This window comes from Cygnus olor, chromosome 6, assembly GCF_009769625.2.
Source record: "Cygnus olor isolate bCygOlo1 chromosome 6, bCygOlo1.pri.v2, whole genome shotgun sequence".
Taxonomy (NCBI): domain Eukaryota; kingdom Metazoa; phylum Chordata; class Aves; order Anseriformes; family Anatidae; genus Cygnus; species Cygnus olor.
The window spans coordinates 1,774,225-1,796,077 of NC_049174.1; the positions used below are offsets into that span (position 1 = coordinate 1,774,225).

A 21,853-nucleotide genomic window follows, 5' to 3' on the forward strand; every position below is an offset into this window, starting at 1 on the left:
AGGATGCTGAGTGAAGCCAAATCTTGATGAGTTTTATGGGTTGCCTACAAGTCCCGTAAAGAATTCTGAAAGTAGAGAATAAAGAATAAAAAGTCAGGAGAGAGAAGCAAACCCTACTTTTGGTTTAAATAGATTAACTCCCATGGCCAAGTTGCCTGGGTTGGCCTATTTTTGTCCTAATTTACGGAGTTCTAATTATGAGATGCATGCCCTTATTCTAGAGAGCCTTAGCACATTTAAAATGCTGGGTATCAAAGGTCATTATATTTATTCCCCTCAGCTTCTTCTCACAGGCTGCTTGACTTTTTGTTTTACCTACAGCATGGATCCAGACCAAAAAAACAAACAAACAAACAAACAAACAAAAACAAAAAAAAACTGATGCAGAGCTATATAGGGCAATTTAGATGAGATCTAGGTTTATACTAAGCCTCCTAGGGTAGTGAAGTTTGGAGCCTTTCCATTACATGTGAGACAAGATTAAACAGAAAAAAGCTTTCACGTAAACTGCCTTTAATACATTTACAGTAGTAGCTTAAATTAGACAGAGAGATTATAAAATTTTAAGATACTTTATCCTCAAAAGTTTTCTCTGGTTTCCATTATAGAATACATACAAAATAATAACTTCATTATCTTCCAGAAAAGCCTGATTACTTACTTGCTTTTTTTTCCTTCCTGTTTTTAGCAATATGATTACTTTACCTGAAAATCTGAGCAGTACTATTAATTTCTTGTGGCTAGTTACTCTGCATAGCAGTAATATTTTGTGATTACTCCTAGTTTTGGCTGTTGCTGAAATCTGTAAAACATGGGCATGACTTTCTGTGTAGAAAAGTCAGTCCCTACCTGGCTTGGCCCTTGGTAGAGGCTTTGGCTTAGAATTCCAGGAGCTTGGCTTTGTGCTCTTTGTTACTCAGCCAGTGGGGATCTGGGTGCTTTGTATTGTCTCAGCTGAGTATCTAAGCACTGTGGTGGTTTAAAAAAAAAAAAAAGTTACAAACCAAGGGTCTTTGGAAGCTAGCTTTCCCCCCAGGTGTTGCATTTTAATCTTATTCTGTCTGTTCTTCACAGAGCCTGACCCACATGCAAAGCTACTTTTTCCCCAGCATGGAATTTGGTGCTTTACTGTTGTAATCTAGTAAATTATACTCAAAAATCAGTGTGTGAACAGTACGATACCTCTCTTTACTGCAAATGTTAGAAGAAATGCATAGAAGGTGCTTTCTCTGTGTTTTCCTTGCATGCAGCAGATACCTTATTAAGACACACTCATAAAACAAAAACACACATATATGCATTAAAATACACAATATTTATTTTAAGGAGAAAGGAATTAATTCCCTGATTAAAAAAAAGAAAACAACAAAATGAAAGCCAGCCCGTTCCAAACAAATAAAAAGACACCCTAACACAAGGCAACATTATGGTAAAATGGAATATTATGCATTCAGAAATGTATATCGTTTTACATTATCCAACGTTTATATTTGCTGTCTTCCCATCTGCTGGAACAGCCACTTGCCATCAAAAAGGCAGGGTGGGAAGCACACTGCTTTCTATCCAAAGGATTATAAATGCTGTCATGCCAAAACCTTTTGCAGTGGAAAGCTGACAACACAGCTGAAAGAGTCCTCCCTGAAGCTACTTTTGTCTAGTTTTGAGGTCAGGGGTATCTCAAAATTAAAAACACAATTAACTGTAAAGTTTGGATGTTCTGGCAACACTTTGTCACAGCTTGAACGTCTTCCAGACATAACTATCACACTACAATATTCTAGGTTTTGTTTTTGCTGTTTAAAGACACTTCCTGAGCTGTTTTCTGTCATCAAATCAACATGCCATACAGTATTTTCAAAGCAATTTTGGAAAATGTATTCATAGTCACTGACAACTGTGCTGAGAAAGTAGTTGCATTAATTCATTTATGGATCTGTTTCATGTAAGTAATAGATTATGGATTAGTTTTGCATTATGCACAGTGTTAGAATTCCTGCTTTAAATTTTTTATGACGTTCTTGGCTCCTTTATCTGCACAGATTTATCAATGAACCCGAGAATCTGAATTAATGGGGAAGTGTTACAAGCTGAGTGTTTTATACGTATGTTAAGGACGCGAGCAATGTAATTAAAACTGGTATCCCTTGAAAAGGTGGAACACATGCATAGTAGGACACTGAAACTAACAGTTTATATGTAGATGTGTTTAATGAAACCACTTAATATATGCTGATAAGCAAAATTTTAAATTATAACTGGAGAAAGTTACTGAAGAATTGATCCTGGTAGGCCTCCTTTCCTAGCAAAGCCCATCAAGACACGTCTGGCATCAGAGAAGCATTGGTGTGGGGTGAAGGTGCTGTAAGAACACAGGCTGGCTGTGCTTAGCTGGCGTCTACTCCTTGGGACAAGCAAAGCTTCCAAATGCCTGCATTGGCAGTGTTCCCTGTCTCTGTGCCCGGCAGCATCCTGGCCTCCAGCGCTCTTGCTCTGGTGGGCAGCCAGTTCTCTGGCTAGCAAATCCCATGCTTCAGGGCTTTGTTCCAAGATCTGCTCGGACTCTCTTCACAAGATCTGCCTCCTTTGCCTAGCAGTCATTTGAAGTTAATGTCCAACTGTTTAGTCTTCTGGGGTATTTCAAATCACTAATCATTCATTGCATCGCTAATATGTCGGCAGTCCTTGGAAGTTTTTTTTTTTAAAAAAAAGGTAGGTTCATTGTCTTTGTCATTCCTGACCTGGCCTTGGAGTACGTGAATCCTTTATATTCCTTTATATTCTGCAGTAATGCAAAACAAAAAAGCATACAATTTTCCACAAAAGTAATTTTAGTTCCCCATGTATTTTGCTAAGGAGAAGAGGAAAAAATGCCGCAGAAATTCATTACTTTGCATGGAAGAAGCAAGATGTGTAATATAAAGGATTCAGAGAAGGTAAAGGAGGTTATTCTGAAATTTTATAGAATATATTCAAAATAGCTTGCATATAATCAGATCTTAAAGGGAATGGACAAATGTTATTTATTCATAAAGTATGTACTTGAGAATTCAGTTTGAGCTTGATCTGTTGTTGCACATCACTGTTAACATCAAGCCCTCTTTAACCCTATGCAGGAGGCTTGATGGGTATAGGTCATCAGTTCCTAATTTTCTTAAGAAAGTATGATTGGAAAATGAGTTTCCGCTTTTCACTGGCAATAATTCTCTGATCATTGTTATTCAGTTGCCACTAGAAATTTTCATCAGCAGATACTGTATCAACACCAGTGGTCTGTGAATTCTTTCTTCATGGAGGATTTAAGCATTCTGGTGGTCATAAATATGCTTTACATGAGAGGAGTTGTACACCAGGATAACTTTAGACAGATTCTAACTGAAAGCTTGGACCTACCAGGTGTCGTTCATGAAGAGAACTAAGAATTGAAGGCATTCCTTGCCTTGGAGGATCAGGACCTTAATCCATGTTTCATCTTTACTGTCAAGCGTGGAAGCCTTCTTGCATATGAAGCCAATTAAGTCTAAATGGGTTTGACTTTATAAGATGAAATACACGTAGTGGAAAGCTATAGCACAATACCAGGCATGTACCAGTGTCACTAAGATAAATATTCAATAATGGCCTCTTAAAAAAAGGAACATCTTTTTTATGTTCATGGTACTTTAATTTGTATATAGAGTTTCATGCATGACATAGTTCAGCAGGTGGCAGCCTGCAGGGAGAGAGAGAATTCAGCTGACCATTTTTTCAACATAGATGCATCTCTGAATTTTATCAGACTTGCAGTCAGGCAGTTGTTTTCAAGGTACTGAATAGGTATGCAACAAGCCATCAAAGTCAGTAATGGGTAAGATTTTCAGTGTTGTTAATCTTTGATGGGGTAGTACTTTTCATAAAGCCAACAGCACTATTTCTTTTATGTGTTCTTCTAAAATATTTGAGTGATTGGATGTAAAGTGTATTTTCCTTTTTTTTATTAAAAAAAAAAAAAACAAACAAAAAACAGTCTGTTTCCTGCAAGTAAAATCAAACACAACCCTCCAGACATTACTGAGATTTTACCAAGCTATGGCTTTTGTTGTTCATTTGGCTAGATGTTCTGAATCATTATCATATAAGATTTTGATTTTACAAACCAGTCTTAATTACAGCACACTTAATTGCATGTACTGCTCTTCTGCTCAAGCAGTTGAATAAAAATTACCACTTTTGAGATTAGTGTAGATTAATGTCTTCAGTGCTAGTCTTTACTGCCCCTTGGGCTGAGCAGAGGTAACAGAGTGTGATGCAATACAAAGTACAGGTTATGAGGGGAAAATGTAGAGATTTACATAAGAGCAACATAAATGTGATTTACAGGAACCCCTTTTACTGTTCATGAAATAATCGAGAAGTACAACTCACATCATCAGCAGTAGTGACTGAGGATGTGGTTTCTCCTTGGTCTTGCTTTCCCCCTTTCCTTCTCTCATGGCCTTGTTCTTCTGCTCCCCTCCTTGGACTGGTACGGCTCTTCCAGTCAGTAGAGCTGGGAGCTAAACCGTCAGGGAATTTACTCTCCAAAGAGCACAAGCCTCTCTCTGCTGATTTAGCTTTTTCAATTGGATGAGGGAGAGCAACAGAGGTAGCTCAAGTGGCTTATAACCAGGAGAGTGGCTGTCCCTGTGGGCTGTAAGTCACTGCTAGACCTGCTCGGCTGCGACATTCAGCAGTGACTCCAGCAGAGATGGTGTGATGGGATGCGGTCTGTAGGCTGCTATAATAGGAGTACAAGTCTGATTGTGCTTTTTGTAATTACTTATTTATGCTCTGGGTTTACTTGTATTTCTGAGAGTAGCTGAGCTGGTGAGCCTTTGTTTCCAGTTGCCTTTAAATTTGAGGTTCTGTGGTTTGCTTCTGGAGTCCCTGGGGAATTGCTGTTCTTAAAAATACTCTGCTAAGAATTTTAAAAGAATAGTGGAAATGTTTTTATCTGTAGGTGCTTTCAAGATACTTAAACTAATGAATCTCTACCATCATTAACCTACACAATTTTGCAGACCTTTTGGCTATTGCATGTTAATACTGGGAGAGAGGAAGCTTTTTACTTCTGAGATATTTATCTCCTTTATTTTTGGCTAGTGATAATTGTAATGTAATTGACTGATTTTTGGCACACTGGTAAAATGATACCGCTTCTAAAGAATTGCAGCAAGACCTCTGTGTTTCTTTTAGCTTTGGTCTTATCCAGATTAATCGGCACAGCCGTTTAGTAACTTGCTATGAGTAGAGTTTGGCTTCATCTGCTCTCATCTTCGTGAGATGAGATTAAGGATTTGAGACTAGAAATAACTATATTGGCATCCTTTTTGTTTAAGAGGTAAACCTTACCCTAAAGAAGTAATCAATTATGTTACAAACCTGCTAAAGCATACATGTCAAGAGAAAGATCTGGGGAATATATGAGGGGAAAAAGTCATTCCTATTACTTATAAAATGACATGACAGTGCTGAAGACATAGTAGTTTTTGTCATTATTAAGTATAATACTGTTTATACTGTCCTTGCGTTACTCTGGAGTTAATTTATCCTGGAAATTCTAAATTCTCTCTTGGTGAAGCAGATTGAAAAGATCCTGGGCAATCTTCCAAGCTCCTTTTTCAATCTTCTGCATCTGCTGCGTGAGAGATAATGAAGAATAGATTATCAAGATGCTATTGCCTGGGTAATGCCTTTTTACTTAGGACTGCTGTGCAGTTAGACACAGTTAATCCAAACCTCATCATAAAACACCATTTTAATTTCAAATAGAAAACAGTCTTTTGTTTAGCTAGAATGAATCAACGGTTGCTTTGAGGTAGGTTATTTGTTACTCAAGACTAGTAACTAACGTCATGGTAATCTTGTAGATATGTGTTCACCAGAAAACTCCAGACATTGTGAACAATTGAAAGCTTTTTTGGGGTAGTAGGACATGAAGGGCATTCATCTAAAAATGGCATTTGACTAAAACTTGAGTTTTGTGATTTGTTTTAAAGATGAGAAGACTCTGAAGTATTTTGTTTCAGAATAGTGGAGCAGGACAAACTCACTTTTCGGGAATCTGAATTACTGTTTAGCATTAGGCCAGTTAATGTTTTGCTCAGGAAAAGGTTGAGAAATTTCATTTTGAAAATTACCTTCCTAGTAATAATCTACATAACCTGGAAAAAAGTGCTGGATTTTTGACTTCTGTTAGTGCATAAAAGAAGGCTAGAACCTTCTGTGTCAAATTTTTGAATACGTAGAGTTTTGGGGGAGGTGGGCGGGGAAAAATCCTATTTATTTATTTATTTAAGGATACACTGGCTTCTATTTAGTTTGTTTTGTTTCTCCAGATCTCAGTCCTGCTCTTTCCACACAGTTTCTTTTCTTGGAAGAATCTGTGGAATTCTGTCAAATTTTAGGTTTACGACATTGTGGATTCTGTAAGCGAACAAACAAATGAGTTAATTTGGAGTGGGAAGTGATTTTGTTTCTTCCAGCTCCATACACATTTTATTTCTGCTCCTGTTGGATTATAGAGTCTACATACACCTTATTCCTCTGTCTCTCCTTCTGCCTCTGTATTTCTTCTTTTCCTATTTTTTTTGTATCATATTGTGGTAAGGTGAGGGGAAGTCTGAACAGGAGAATACATGAAGGCAATCACCAAGCCGAATCTGCCTTGCCTAGAAAAAACTAACACTTTCTCCTTTAAAAAAAAAAAAGGGGGAGTGCAAGCAAACAAAAACACACCGGTTTTGGAGTAGTTGTGTTGCATCTAATTTGGCTATAAATTTCCTTTGGAAAGTTGCCGACCTGACTGCCTGTGCAGCTAAGCGGTGGCTTTGTCTGACAGAGTGTGGCAGGAGGCAGCGTGAGGCTGCAGATCTGCGACTAACTGTCAGCCCTAACGGGAAATTATCTCACGAGAAGGGTGGTTGTATCTAGATTTGCCTCTATGAGATAAGAGCTTTGAAACAATGAAATATTGCTGGATATTGGGATTGGTGTTTGAAGAATTTACATGGTGAAGGAGTTAATGGATGGCAAAGGGGCATGCTAAGGTTTGGAAACCTCTTCGTTTGCCATGCCAGAAGAAATGGGAAAAACACAAAGGGTTCAAGGGACAGTCAGACACAGGGAAGCCATTAAGCAGTAAAATGAAATCCAGTGCAGTCAGCTGGAAAGACTGCGCAGACATCGATCCAAGCTGTAAAGTGTCAAAATTAATGGGGAAAATGGAGACACAGAGGCTTTTTTTCTGATTGAATCTGAAGAGTGGCTTTGTGCTGCAGGCTGGGGGTGATTTGCCTCCGTTTGGAGAGCCCCCGTGGTCACTTCTCCTGTGGTGGGGCGGCAGTGGTGAGAGCACCTCTCAGAACTGGTGCAGCTGTGTGCGTTGTGGGGGAGTCGGTGCCACGCCGCAACCAGGCTGCCTTGCCCCAAGAGCTGTTCGTGAGGACCGGGTGAGCCTCCCAAGTGAAAAGAGTAGGCCTCACGAGTGAAAAAAGGCTTAGCAGCTCTTCCAGCTGAGCATGTGGGTGTGCTTTGTCACTTGGTACGTGTCCAGCCAAAGGCATTTATGCAGGATTGTCATGCTGCTAAATTTATGTCTCACAGACAATAGCATAGAAAAACGTTAATGAAAACTTGATTATTTCTTTTCCCCACATAAAGACTGAGAATACTCAAAACACTTGAATCATAGACTTCATGCTTCACAAGTATGTAAAAATCCAGAGAGAGGAAAAGGCTATTTTTGCAATAGCTACTATTTTGTGAAAGCTTTATTGTGTGGCAAATGGATTTTTCATTTGTTCCTGTCATGATTTCAGACATCCAAAGACATGAAGCCCTGGGCATATGAGTGGTTCTTGGAAAGATTGTTAAAAAGTTTCTGGTTCATTTTTGTTTTCAGTGAGGTGAACATTTCCAAGAGAGTGCACTTGGTTACGTTGCTGGAGACCCTTCAAGGTAGGGCCTGCTCGATTCCTTATCTCTGGGTGATGACCACCAGGTAGCTGGCGTCCCCAGAGCTCTGGGGTGAGGTAGTTCTGTGGTGTGTTGTGTGTGGCGCTGAAAAGCCTCATCTTGGGATGTATACTTTGACCGTGTACCCTATGCCCCTGAGGGTAAGCACTAGTAATCTGAAATCAAGTTCTCATGAAGCATAATCACTTTTTTTTTTAATTTAATTTTATTTTTTTAATTTAAATATTGAGGGGATTGACTAAGCTATATCAGCTTTCTTTCATCTGATATGTTTTTCTCTAGGGAAATTAAAAAACAAAACCCAATCAACCAAAAAAAAAAAAGAAGAGGAAAAAAAACAGCAAACAACTTCCTGATTAGCCATAGTGGCTTTTAAAGTGTGCATGAAGAGAGTTACCATGATGGGAAATAAACATTGTGTTTCGCAGAAAATATTTATGGTTCTCTTGGAACTTCCTCCTGCTCATTTCTTTACAAATCTGAGACTGCCTTATCTTATTGTGTGCGTATTGGATGCATTTCTTCCAGGATGTGTTGGCTCATTTCCTTGAGGACTTCTAAATTTTCTGAATTTTTTTTCCAGTCACAACAGATAGCTGAAAAAGCTTTAAGGAAATGAGTCAACCTCCTGAAATAAATTGCTGGCTGAATAGAGGATGCTGTGTTTGAAATCATATGCACCCTTGATAGTTCTATGGATATTAATTTATAGATGTTCTTTAAAATATATTTTATATTCTCCATGTTCCAAAAGGATTTGGGGAAAAAAAATCCTGAAAGAGCATCCGAGCTTGCCTGTTAGAAATGTAGTGATATTTCCAGACTCCCTGGTACCAGAGTGTGAGAGGGGCAGATTGGGAACTAACAGTCAGAATTTCTAATGCAAAATCAAGGATGTCACTCAGCTTGAGTGTAGTGTAAGAGGTGGAGATGAGTACTACTGAGCTCCTGTAAAGTAGCATCCCAAATGTTGAGTGCTGCATAGGCAATGTGCTTCTCTCATTAGTCATCACTCCCCAGAAAATTGCATCCTGACTTTTGGGAGCCCGTTGTGATGATGTTGGTGGTGTCCGGCAGCAGCCCAAAGCAGGGGGTTGCTCTGTGAGAAAAAGTGTGCAGCCCAGCATCCGTGCGGGGGTGCCAGAATCCCGGGAGGGAGTTTCTCTGCGTGGGGGCTGCTGAGTCACTGCTCTGCAGCTCATGGGAATCCTAAACAGTTTAAAAAAAAGTAAGAGGATGCCATTTTAGTAACATATATGCCTTATACTATAGGTAGACAAGCCTTTGGAATTTTCTTTGCTTCCCAAGAATGAAGTAGCAATTTAAGGACAGAAATGAGGAAGTAAGCATCAAAAAACCTCTTTATTTGGGATTTTCTCTCTAAGGAGCCAAACTAAAAGTAAAACCAAATGACCCCGAAATTCTAAGAAGTTAGACATCTGCATCCAATATGAACTGCAAATTTGGATCCCACACTAATTAGCCAGCTTGCCCTGCTTCAGTGTGTTACACAGAAGGTCTCTGATGCAAGCAATAAATACTGCATCTCTGAACAGATGACACATACTGTCAGCTTTTTAGGCACTCTGGAAAAACCCAAATTCATCCAGATCACAACAGAAGGAAGAAAGCACAGAGCACCTGCATAAGGGTTGATCCTCTCCAGAGGTCATATTTGGCTTCAGATGTTGTTTTTAGTGCAATGAGAGCTTTATCTTTTTCGTTGTGGAGTGGTGGAACAGTACAAGGGATTTGCTGAACAGACGATGTTTTTCGTTACAGGGGATTTGGAACAAGGGGAGGAGAAAAGGCTGTTTGCACAACCTTTGCTGCAGTCATATATATGCATAAATGGTTGGCCCATGTACACAAGTGGAATGAGAAAAGTAGAAACTATATGTGTTGAAGTATTTATTTTTCTCAAGCAGAAAAGAAAGGAGGAGGCTGTACATTAATGACATGTTGATCAGTTCAAAATGGCATGTAAAGCGTCTCAAAATAATGAGAGCTGGATAAATGCAGGTACAAAGTCAAAATCGAGCTGCAATGCTCTGTGGAGAAGGTCTACCCCCGATCCCAAACTAAAAAGGGAGTGAGCTGGAAGATGATGCAGACTTCTTCCTCTGGTTTCCCAGTTGTCATCAATGTTTGTTCAGAGACTTGCAGTCATGAGCAATAGATGCGCTGCAGTGCTGTCATTGGAGCGTGAGTGTCAGCGGCTGGAAAGTGAAACTTTAGGTTTGTAAGCTTTTTAGTGTGACCCTAGGAGTGAAATATCAGCATGTGTGAGTGCTGACCTTTCTGAAAAACAGTCAGGCACGTTGTGACAAAATATGGTTGGTCTCATCAGCAAAGAACCAACAAAAACATGTGGATTTCTGCCGAGTAAACAAGCCATAGGCTCCAGTCCAAGGGACCTGAATCAGGTCAGAGACAGTACAGATCTGTAGGCACTGAGACAGAAGCGAACAGATTGGATTTTCTGTGCTTGTATACCTTGCAAAAATAACATCTTTGAAAGTGTATTTGCAAATTTAGAATGTTCTGCTCCCCTGAACTGTTTCTGGGTTATCCCTTGTATATTTGAATCTTAAAACAATGTGTAACCACACTATGTTGTTTGGTAGAAATGAGTGAAAAAAACATGTACTTTTGTAAAGTGAACTAGGTCAGGCTTCAGTCATATGCTCATCCAAAAAAAACCACCTTCTGGTGTCTGCAGAGTTTCCTTAGTTGTGCTGCTAAATTCTGCTGTGCCAGTATGCTACGCCAGATCCAAAAATGGGGCAAATCGAATGAGCTAGTCTGTATTTGCAAGTAGTCAGTTACACACAATATATACAGACACCCAGAAACCACAGGTCAGCTGACGTTTGTCACAGGGCCTCATTTCACAAATAGTGTTAGCAAAGTTTTCAGAGTTGGGGCTCACTGTGTGGAATTGTGCATTGTTTCCTTGTATATTGCTTGCTCCTTGGATATTTTCTACCATATTGAGTAGTACTGGCTGTTGTCATCTGTCAGTAATGGAATAATGTGTACTTGAATGGCTTTGAGAACGTTTGAAATACTGTATTTCAGGTGCAACATTAGTAGCAAATGCTTAAAGATGACATTTCACTTTTGATAGCTTTGCTGAGCTTCATAATGAATTTATATTATCCCATATAATGTATTAATTCTGCTAAATATTAATATCTATATCAAATCTAAACTAAATCTTTACATTAAAAGCAGGAGGCAGGTGAAAGGAGGAATGTGGTCAGAACTGGGAAGGTGAAATACTGAAAACTGTAAAGCATTTCAGCACATTTGAAGGAAAATAATTGCTATGACCTCAGTACGTTTGAAAATATTATAATGTTTAGGTCTGCTTTTATGCGATTTCACAACAAAGTTTTTTTAGAATAAACTTGATGGAGAACCTACAAGATGGAGATATTTCGATTAAATCTTGCCATTGAGAGGCAATGAGGAGGAGGTAGAAAGTGTAGCAGGGCAGGAAAACAGCTGGTAATGGTGACAAAGTAGTGAAGAAGAGTGATTCGGCATATTCCTTTAGTAGCCTTCCTTAGCAGTCTGTTTGCATGGATGTGTTCTCTTTATGCTGACCTATTATTCCTCTCTATCTGTGGGTTTTCCACAGCATTGCCTATCAGCCATTTGGATGCCTTAGAGAGCACACACACATATAAATAAAACAGGAGGACATTACTGTTTACTTAAGCTAGAGGTTTTGTGGTTTGTAAAAAAGGAAAGGAGAAGTTGCTTACGAAGAGGTGTCCCCAGTATCATAGCTAGGGGATTCACCCTTTATTAAAGGCAAGAGGGGGAAGCATTGATGCCTGTTTCTACCTTGTGTTTGAATCCATGCTCTTGGTCTGTTTCCCATTTTTAGAGGGTTTTACTTTGTTTTCAATTACTGGAAAGTTGATGTACGATTAAAGTATGTTGTTTAAGCATAAATATTTTTCTCTATTTCAAACCAACAAGCTCTCTGACTTTCTAATAAATTCCCTGAGAAACCTATTACTGTCAAAGACAACAATAGAATAGTTTGCATTCCTGCTTAAGCAGCTCATAATTTTGAAGATAAAAACCACAAAAAACCAGCTGCTAAGAGAATATTAAATCCCACAAGATGCTTTGGGGTTGTGTGCTGCAGAGACATGTTATTGACAACTTTTAGAAACTAGGAGGATTTGTAAAAGGCAGTGAGAAATTACTTGGAGCTGGCAAGGAAAAAAAACATTTTAAGAAATGTTTCTGTATTAGACATGGGAATAGACTTGAACACTGAGAGTGAAATGCTAGCTGATACTGTGTCAGGAGGCTGGAAAAGATCAAGAAGAATATTGATCAGATAACATCTAAAATGGCAAGCAATAATCCAGTGCAACCAAAAGTGAACCTGAGGATGCAGGAGGCAGTCTTTACTTCCCTTTCACTGATGAATCAGTTGTCTCCACGCAGTGCTGAAGGATGCCACAATGCTGGGAATCCAAAGTTACTTCTACCATTATAATAGTTCCAGGGTTCAAACCATCAACAATCTGAAAAGGCAAAAACCAAATTTCCTGGATCCATAGTTGTCAGTTACTGTATGTGGCACAACTCCTTTCTTTTTTCTGTGCATTTTATCTGTGGGTATACCACATCTAGGGCTTGTTTTAGTCCTTTCCCTGTAGCAATAAATAAAACTTACACACACGATGGAGAGGTTCAATTAACTTCTTCAAGACCCTGAAGGACTGTCAGGCACTGACTTTCCTCCTTGCTGGTTCATTCCAGGAAAGAAAACTGAGCTTTGGGAAACGTGAAGAGGAGACGTTATCAAAAGCAAAATAAAATCACCCAACTAGCTGGCCATAAAATCTGTTGATGAATCATCATGTGCAGAGCCTGGGTCAGCTCTTTGGGTGATGGTGGCTCTGTAGCTCAGAATGTTTTGTGCCCTGAATTTTACACCCTTGCTCATGAAGAATTAATCTTTTTTCTTTTTAAATAAAAATCTTATTGAAATCTTTTGATGATTCTGATTGAAACTTTTACATGCACAAAAAACTGCTTGGCATAGCTAGTGGAGGGTGTGCATACGTGGGCAGTTCAATCAGCTGAGTCTTTTTTGTGGTTACCTTTGTTTTCCTTGGTGGCCGTCAGCAGAATCTGCCATCTGGCAAGGGAGTGCCTCCTTCCCATTGCACGCCTGAGAGCTCCCCATGAGCAAGATTTCAGCTCATTAGGACGCTTTGTGCCCTCAGGGGGATTTAAGAAATACTACCTTTCATCCTCTTGTACTTTTTTCTGAGTTGTGTGTTAGTTGTTCTAGAAAATAAATATGTTTACTAAACCTAGCCTTTTAGTTTGTTTGTATGCACACAATTAAAGATTTTTCGCCAGAATTTATTCAGAGTTGTTACTATATGTATCTAAGGAATTATTTGGGCCTGCAGCTTGGCTGTTTGTATCTCAGCAGTGCATGTAGGGTCTGCCGGTCAAGGTGTTGCACACAGTGTGTGTAATGGTTCCTGAAGTGCAGTGGTTGAGCTTATCCTTTGAGCTGTATGATTATTCTCTCTCACTTGCTAAAATGTAAATATTTCTGTGAGAAATGTATCTTGGAATATGAATGGGAAAAAAGAGTGCATCTGTGGATAATGCACCATTGAATTCAAGTCAGTTTTTGTAGAAGATAATTGCAGAATTAGTAACACTTGAGTAAGGTGCAATGAGACATTTAAAATTATTGTTGATTACGGTGATCAATAACCAGTTCTTGCTTTCTAGCAATGTTGAGGTGATTTTTTGTCAGGTGATTTTTTTTTGACTTGGGTACATTTGTTAACCTGAATATTTTGTTAGTAAAATATAGTTTCTTACAGTAACTCATAACCTCAGTTTTATAACCAGAGGATGAAATAAAGAAACAAGCACAATGCTTGTCAAAAATGTTTGCAAAACTGAGGTGAATTTTTAAAATAATCATATCATTATTGAGTTGTAGGGCATGGGAATTGAAATGGCTCCTGTTAATCAGGGCTGGGATGGCTCCTGCTAATTAGGGTAGGAAGTTTTATAGTTTATTATACAGGCAGTAACAGTCTGAAGGAAAGTAGAAAATGTTCTGTGTGACCCTGCAGACTGGTAATAACCGTGCTGGTAATAAATTTACTCTGCTTCATGGCTATCTATGTGGCATGAGGCATATTGCAAAATGTAATGTGGAAAAAAGGTTGGTACTAAAGCTGAATGTTTTGGTATGTTTTGGTGAACAATTGCCAAATAATCAATGACTGGTTATCTGATTTGAAAATTTCGTAAATATAACCAGAACAAAGGAAATTTGGAACGGTTTCACAATACAGATTTTAACTAACATGCATTAAAGATCTCCGCCAGTCTCTAGTGCTTTTTCCATGTGTGCATTTCAGTGATGTGTATGACTCCTGAAGGGCAGATGTATATTTCACAATGATTCAAAATGGTGTTTTATTTTTAGATTTGCAAAGAAAATAAAAGTAAAAAGAGCACATGGTCATTTTGACTCTATTTAAGGCCTCTCAGTTACAGCAATTGTGGCTGCTCGATGGTCCCACAAGAAAAACCTGTTATTGAAGGGTGAGTTAGTTATAGGAGAACTACATGTGGAACGAAGTACATTTAAGGTTAGCTTACTGGCTTCCCAAATGAGCCTAGATTTTACCAGAATTCAACCCAGAAGAGACCAATACATCATGCAGTCAGACTCAGTCTGACTTCCCCTCTATTACAGGCCCCTCAGTGGTGCCCAAACTTTTAACTAGCCTGAGTATCGCAATTCTCAGAAAACTGGAATATGTGCCATGCTGAGAGACCAGCAGCAGCCTGGCTGGTGATGGTATGAATCCACAGATGGCTGGGTTCTCCTCACAGGGCCAGGACTGCCCCCAGCGGTGACGCTTCTCCATTTTGTAGGCCACGGTGTGGCCTGGAGGGTGCTCCTAGTCTGATCAGAGGGAAGATCCCTTCCCAGTGTGAGACCTGGTGGTCATAGGAACAGAACATACTGTTGTGGTGTCTCCCAGGCTACATGTGCCCCCTCAGAAGAGTGATCGTCCTGTTGAGGTCCACACTGCCACCTGTACCTGATATCTGGTGCTTCTGAGGGGACAGCCATGGCATTTGAGTGCACTGCGGAAGGAGAGAGGGGGATGAGGAGTGAAATGTCATTCAGGATCTCTGCAAGTAACTGACTGAGGAATGGAAACGTGAGGCTGAATGTTAACAATGTTCTTATTGCAGTGTAGGGATTTTTCTGAGCACTTTTAGGGGGTGTGAAGGAGGGAGAAGATCAGGGCTGCTGACCAGAGTGGCAGTCTCGACAGAGCTGCCACAAACATCCAGCCTTTCCTGAAGGGATTTTTGCTGTTTCCACCTCAGAAACATTTAACCAGGAAAGAAAAACAAACAAACCAAAAAACCACAAACTTTTCTGTGGTACTTTTCTGCACTGGGTATTTGCATTCATGAGCAAATGCTGCTGGTGCATAAAAAACAGCATGAAGGCTATGAGATAAATGAGCTTTCACTTCTACTCGCTGTGAGATAACATACGATCTGTACCCACATGGTCACACCAGAAAAGGCCCTCTCTGTAAGTGCAGCTGTGCTAGCAAAATTGTGCTTTTGTTGATAATGTTTATTTACCAACAGAATTTATCCGGGGGCAGGATAGGTGATGTTGACAAAAGCAAAACTTTGCTGCTATCATGTCTTCCACGCTAGGAATACTTTGTTATAATTTCTAGTTTTTCTGGTAAAGACTTGTGATGTGAACGTGGTTGCACATAAAAGTGCATGCCCTTTATTCCTGGGAAGCTGCAGTCCTCTTCTGCAGGCTCAGCAGCTTGTGCACTGTCAGTAAACAAGTGCTTATCTCAGGCCATATACAGTTGCAGTTGAGAGGGAAAATGATGAAAAACATTCCACAATAGACCTAGACTTGCAGATTAAACATGACACAGAAAAGCTTAGATGCTTTTACAGTATCTAGCCTAATAGTGACCTTTTACAGTTATTTAAAAAAATTGGTTTGTTTCTAGATTTGTTACACACATCCCAGGCTAACAGGCCCTTAGGATACTTGCATAGACAGAGTTTTCATTTCTGTTGGATTTGCTACCACTAAAGGCAGGTGATAATCACCTTTACTTTGCGCATTCGATGTAATTCACATTGCCTCAGCACAAGAGGAGTTGATTAGCAAACCAGGACAAACTAAGGACCTAAATTTTTTCATCTAAGATTAGAAAGAAAAGGTTGCAATAGAACACCCTTAAGCAAGAAACTTTGTATATATTTTTATGCTTGTACATATAACACTAAACATTGCTTCTTGTCAGGCTGCAAGGTTGTGGGGGCATAGGGATGTGTTTGGGATATGGTGGTGGTGATATGGGTATCACATAGACGAGCATATTGAGAGGGAGTTAAGGTGGTTGTGAGGGTGGGTTTACTGGGAATATAAGACCTAAGTCTTCAGGAGGCCAGAGAAAACAGTTGATTTTTTTGTTGGCAGAACAGTGTGTTTCCTTACCTGATCCTCGCAATGCTGACACCCTCATCATTCCTGAAATTCATCCTCTAAGTGTTAACTTGTACTTTCCTTTTTCTCACTATTGCATGTTCCTTCAGGCTTCAGCTAGCTTGTATTTATGGTTTCCCTCACACAAAAAAAAAGAAAAAAAAGAGAAAGATTTATTTTTATGTTCATTTTTGCTGGCCAACTAGCCCTTTTATCCTGCATTTCATCTTCTCTAGATACAGCTACCTGCACAGAACAACTTCTCAGGAAAGCTCACATACATTAAGGGCTGTGAACAATTGGAGTGAGGAGATTTAGGGAAGAACAGGGAATTTCCTTCATCTGCATGGAGGAAAAGGAGTCTTTGGGCGCTGTAGGCAGATGCAGGAAGGAAGGCAATGAGAGGGGGTATGTTGGACCTGCAGTGAGATGCAGCATGGAGATGGGAAAGAGGAGAGTTAGGAGATGGCATCCAAGGAGCCTTGGGATGGTGCAGGGCAGAGCCTCTGCCAGGGTGCCTATGGAAGAGCACAGGGGCAAGGAGGAAGGAAAAAAAAAATGGGGACAAAAATGATAAAAGTTTGATCTCAATATGTTATCTATATGGAAGCTGAAGTTGCTGAGGTCATGCATTGGAAATCATCAGAAAGTAAGCATTGAAATAAAAGGCCACATAGGAGGAGCTGAGTAGATCAAAACAATTGCAGTGACTCTTCTACAAAAGGAGCACCCCTCTTCTTAATGGTGGATGGGGCAGCAGTGTACCAGTACTGCTGGAGACTTTCTGGAAGAAATGTGCCAACCTTAACAGAAATCAGAAAAGCTACGTTTATATTTTGTGGTTTAAATTTTGCAGCCAGAGAAAAATAAATTCAGAAAATTATATACCCATATTTCTAGGGAGAAAAACACAACAGTTAAATAGGGACATAAAGCTGTAGAGAAATTAAACAAAAAGCCCCGCCCCCCCAAGAACAAAGAAACAAGGAAAAAAAAAAACCAACCAACCACAACAAAAAAATCCACACAAAAGAAACTATGTGTAAAAGATTATGTCTGTTTGTGTTTTTTTTCGAAGGGGCTTTCTGAAAAATGGATAATAGTCCTGTGTGGATAGTTGCAGGTTCTTGAGTTGTTTCTGCCAACAAATGTGCATTTTTCCTACATCCTGAGAACATTCCATGTGTCTTTTTAGCATGTCTTTTTAATTTTAATTAGAAGGCTTAAGTTCTTTAGCATTTACTTTGATATTGAATGCTGGAGATGGATTTCTCTAATCAGCATTGTCGTCTGTCCCTCCTCCCTCTCCTGAATATTGCCACAGACAGGCAAGGGAAGGCAGGAGCTCTGTTGTCCAGCTCCTGTCATATGAGCCCAAATACGCAGCTTCACCAGTGGGAATTAGGTGTTGCACTTTGCAGGGAATGTAGAGGCGTTTTAGGAAGGTGTGAGACACTCCGACTCCCCTGAAGCTCTGCGTCATTGTGTCTACGCATTGCAGGAGAGACGAGCGCTGTGTATGAGCGTTGTGTGGGATCTGGCTTTCAGGTGTGGCTGGTGGGCTGCTCAGGGACCCCTTGGGAACAGTGCCTGCACCGTGGGGCTTGCACATGTGTGAAGCAACACCTGAAGTGCAGTGAGAATGAAACGCGCATCACTTCGTGGAAGGGGATTAATAAGATTTTCAGGAAAGAGGTTAAACTTGAGGTCATTTCCTTCCTATTGTTACGCTTTTGAATTTTTGCCAAGGAGATGAGTGAAAGGATTTATTTTTGTCTTGGAATGCTTTGAATGTAAATGATGTCTTTGCTTTGAATACAGAGAAGTGGAATTGCACTTTATTCCTGCCATTATACTCTGTGATATGTCTGAGAAATTGTGGGGTTTTTCATTATCTTTATTTCTGGTATTCTGGTTAATTAATCCTTTGAGCTGCTACTGTGCCTCCAAATACCATGTTGTGTGAGGGTGCGTGGAGATGCTCTGATCCCCAACTTGAAGTGTTAGTGTGTGTATACAGGGAAGCAAGACATACAATTCTTGAAAAAGTAGGAAATGGTCTATTTTATGGCCTGTGTCAGAATAAAGGCTGTCTGTGAAAAATGAGAGCAAGGATCCTTGCTTACTGCTCTGCTAATTTAAACTTCAAAGGCAAGAAGTATTGGTTGTTTCCTGTTTGGATGGGGGTGTATGTTATGGCTTCTCCCTTTGCTCAGCTTCTGCAGCTGAAGAAGGCAAGTGTTAGAGAAATACAGCTTATTCCTCACCATCCTGCCAGCCACAGGTCAAAAAGTGAATAATTGCTTGTGCTGTGTAAAATAGTACAGTGCAATAAATGTCAATAATATAATACGTTTGGTTTGCAGGCAGTCACGGAGCATGACACTCAAGAGGGTGCAAGTAGAGTCTTTCCCCTTTTTGCCCACAGAGCAGAGCAGCAAGGGGATGGATGTGAATCTTCCTCCCGGTGTGCAAGGGAAAAAATTGCTATGGTACCCTGAGGAACAGCCACCTCCCAACTTGTTTGACTCAGGGTCATGGTATTAAATACCTGTCTACAAGTGTAGTGATGGTACTTGTACGTAGGCTGGAGTTCAGAAATGCCACCCAGCGTTCCCCTTCCTGGGCTGAGGTGAGAGCCAGCCACACACTCCAGTCTGTTCCTGAGGCCATGCCTTTGCCTGGAAAGAAGAGCCCAGACAGCTGCTTTTTTTTCATGCGTGAGGCTAGAAGATACACAACAGTCTGGAAACTTTGTTCCTTTCACCTTTTTAGGGGCTTGCTCTGTTGGTATGCAAGGGAGAACAGTTTCCAGCCACTTAGTCTTACATTTCCAGCAATGGTTTGAATTTCTCTTGCAGTAGTCGAATTCTGATGTTCCTTCCCCTCGTGCCCCTTGAAAGTACAATTCCTAGAGGTGCTCATGGAAACAAAATATTACAGCAGCTTTCAGTTCCTTGTTAGCAAAAAGTCCATCATACTTTCTGTGACTGGAAGTATTTGTTGGAAATTTGTCAAGCTGAGGAGGAATAAGTAGTCCCGTAAGTGTTGTTTTTCTTCCTCTTTTTTTTTTTTCCCTCTGCTTTTCACTAGGAGAAAGTAAAATTTGCCTTGAGAGGTTTAACACCATACTCCACAAGCATACAGTTTCTCATTGTGTGCTGGGAAGGACATGGGCTGCTGGCTGTGGACCAGGTCTGGGCATCTGCTGCAATACTTGAACCCTACTGGCAAACCAGCCTCCAAGCACCCCGCTTGTCTGCGTGGTACTGGGGCTGCTTTAGCATGGTTTGGGTCCTTGCCGTGAACTGAAGGATTTTTAAGTCTGTTGCTGGTGTCCACCAGGAAGCTCAGAGCATCTACTGACCTACATGAGGAGGTGCAGGGATGGCAGCACTTGGCCCTGTGCTTCTCCTCCTGCTCCAGTGAGCCTCCTGCTCACTGCGGGCACTCACCCTGGGTTAATGGCAGCTTCACCCCAGCTAAACGTCACAAAGCAGTCTGCTCTACTCTAAAATACCTGGATTTGTAGGGGAGTCCTGTGGGCGGGTGAAATATGGAGTAAACAAAGGCCAGCACTTCCAGTGGGCTCTCGCTGCACTTCTCGCTGTGTCGGCCTTGCCGTTGTTTCTAGGGTTTCTAAGTTGTTTCTAAGTCCTCCTGTGTACACCAGCCTGCTCCCTGTTGCGTGGGCCGTGGGCTGTGTTTTGGTATCCTCCCATAGAACAGGCAAGGAAGGAAGTGCAGGGAGGATGGGGCTTTTGCATCCTGTACCCTTTGGAGGGGAGTGGCCACGAACAGATTAGTTTGAAGGACATAATACTTCATACGTTTTAACACGGGCTGTTTGGACCTAGATAAAAACCTTGATTAAAGGAGAAGAGGCAGACAGTTGTGTGTTACTGCTAGAAACTGCCTGGGAGTTTGAGGACATCCTTCTGAAATCCTTTTCTTAACATGACAGGAGGAAGAGAGAACAGAGAAGCAGCTCGAGAAGCAGTGACTCTGCAGCAGTGTTAATGCAGAGCTAAAGCTTCCAAAGTTGAGCTACACAGCCTGGCTCCAGAAGGCAACTTCTGCAGAAAATACTGTTTGTGATTGGGAACAGGGATGCTACTTTCAGGATCCATCCTGTAAAAACTGTTTTTTTTTCTTAATTCTCCAGTTTGTTAATTGGACTCAAATGGAGGCATGCACTTTAGGATCTACAGATACCTTTTGCAATGGCCAGGTAAGGCTAGATGGTGCCACAAAGTATTGCTCTCATTTCAGCGTTGTGTTACACACACTGGTGCTACCTTCTGTGAAAAATACTCTGGTTCTACTAGAAAGCCCCTGAACTGTTTCTAGACTGATACTGAGGATTATGTGAATATCCCAGGCTGTATGCTGCATGCGGTGAGTTTACAGTTGGTTGCAGAGCAGTAGGTGATATGTGGTGTATTTTAAATGTGATTTATTCTAATGCAATTTAATTATAATGCGATTTATTCTAGTACTTGTTTTCAATGAACGCTCTCCCTGCAAGTGCTAATTTGCTTACCGGCTTTCCAGAAAAGGAACGAGGCCTCAGGTGCTGAAAGTTGTCTTCTCCATTAAATGTGTCCTGATGCAGTTTTGTATTGCTTTTAAGCATATTTTGGAGAAAAGGGAGAAATTAAATTATTTCATTTTTTTCATTGAACACTGTGCTACTTCTGTAATGATTACCCACAGGTTATTATTACTAATTTTTTGTATTTGTAGAATTAAAATGAATAGAAGGTACAAAGGGAAAATACTGCACAAAATCTAGTGTTATAAACTTGTGTCGTCAGTTGCTCAAAATGCACAGTTGGTACTCTCCGTCATGTTCTTACTAATTTTACATTTCTGGAGACGGTCTCTTTTATTGCTTGGAACCCTTTCCTCACAACATCAAGCAGGGGGCACTTACTGGCAGCAGGGCTGGGATTTTGGAAGCCATGCAGTAGAATGCATGTACATCAGACTTCTGTTTTACACTGCAAATGCCATCCTAGAAATGTCCTGATGCTTGACTCAAAATTAAGTTCAGGATTATCTTCCAATGCAGCTGTTAACTACAATCCTGTTAGTCTTAAAGACTAAGATAAACGATAACATAAAATGGATGGAGGATGATACTAAACAGTATGCTTATGAGAGAAACTGGTGTCAAATCAGAGAATCTCGGCTTGAGGCAAACCTATACTTAGCCTTGCCATCTACCAGTCTTCCAGCTCCTCTGATGCACATTGTAAGAGAACACCTGACAAAAGAAATAATGTTTAGAACAAT

The 21,853-nt window shown here is 40.4% G+C and overlaps 1 protein-coding gene across 7 annotated transcripts in view; it reads left to right on the plus strand.

The window, feature by feature from the left end:
* HECW2 (HECT, C2 and WW domain containing E3 ubiquitin protein ligase 2) overlaps positions 1–21,853 on the plus strand; it is a 195,047-nt gene that overhangs the window by 84,027 nt on the left and 89,167 nt on the right. Inside the window, exon 2 of one of the 7 annotated variants that reach the window (XM_040562672.1) lies at positions 20,520–20,786. The exons of the other annotated variants lie outside the window; for them this stretch is intronic. Coding sequence (XP_040418606.1) covers positions 20,747–20,786 — 40 coding nt within the window. The 5' untranslated portion in view covers positions 20,520–20,746. The remainder of the gene's footprint in view (positions 1–20,519; positions 20,787–21,853) is intronic. 7 annotated transcript variants of the gene reach the window in all.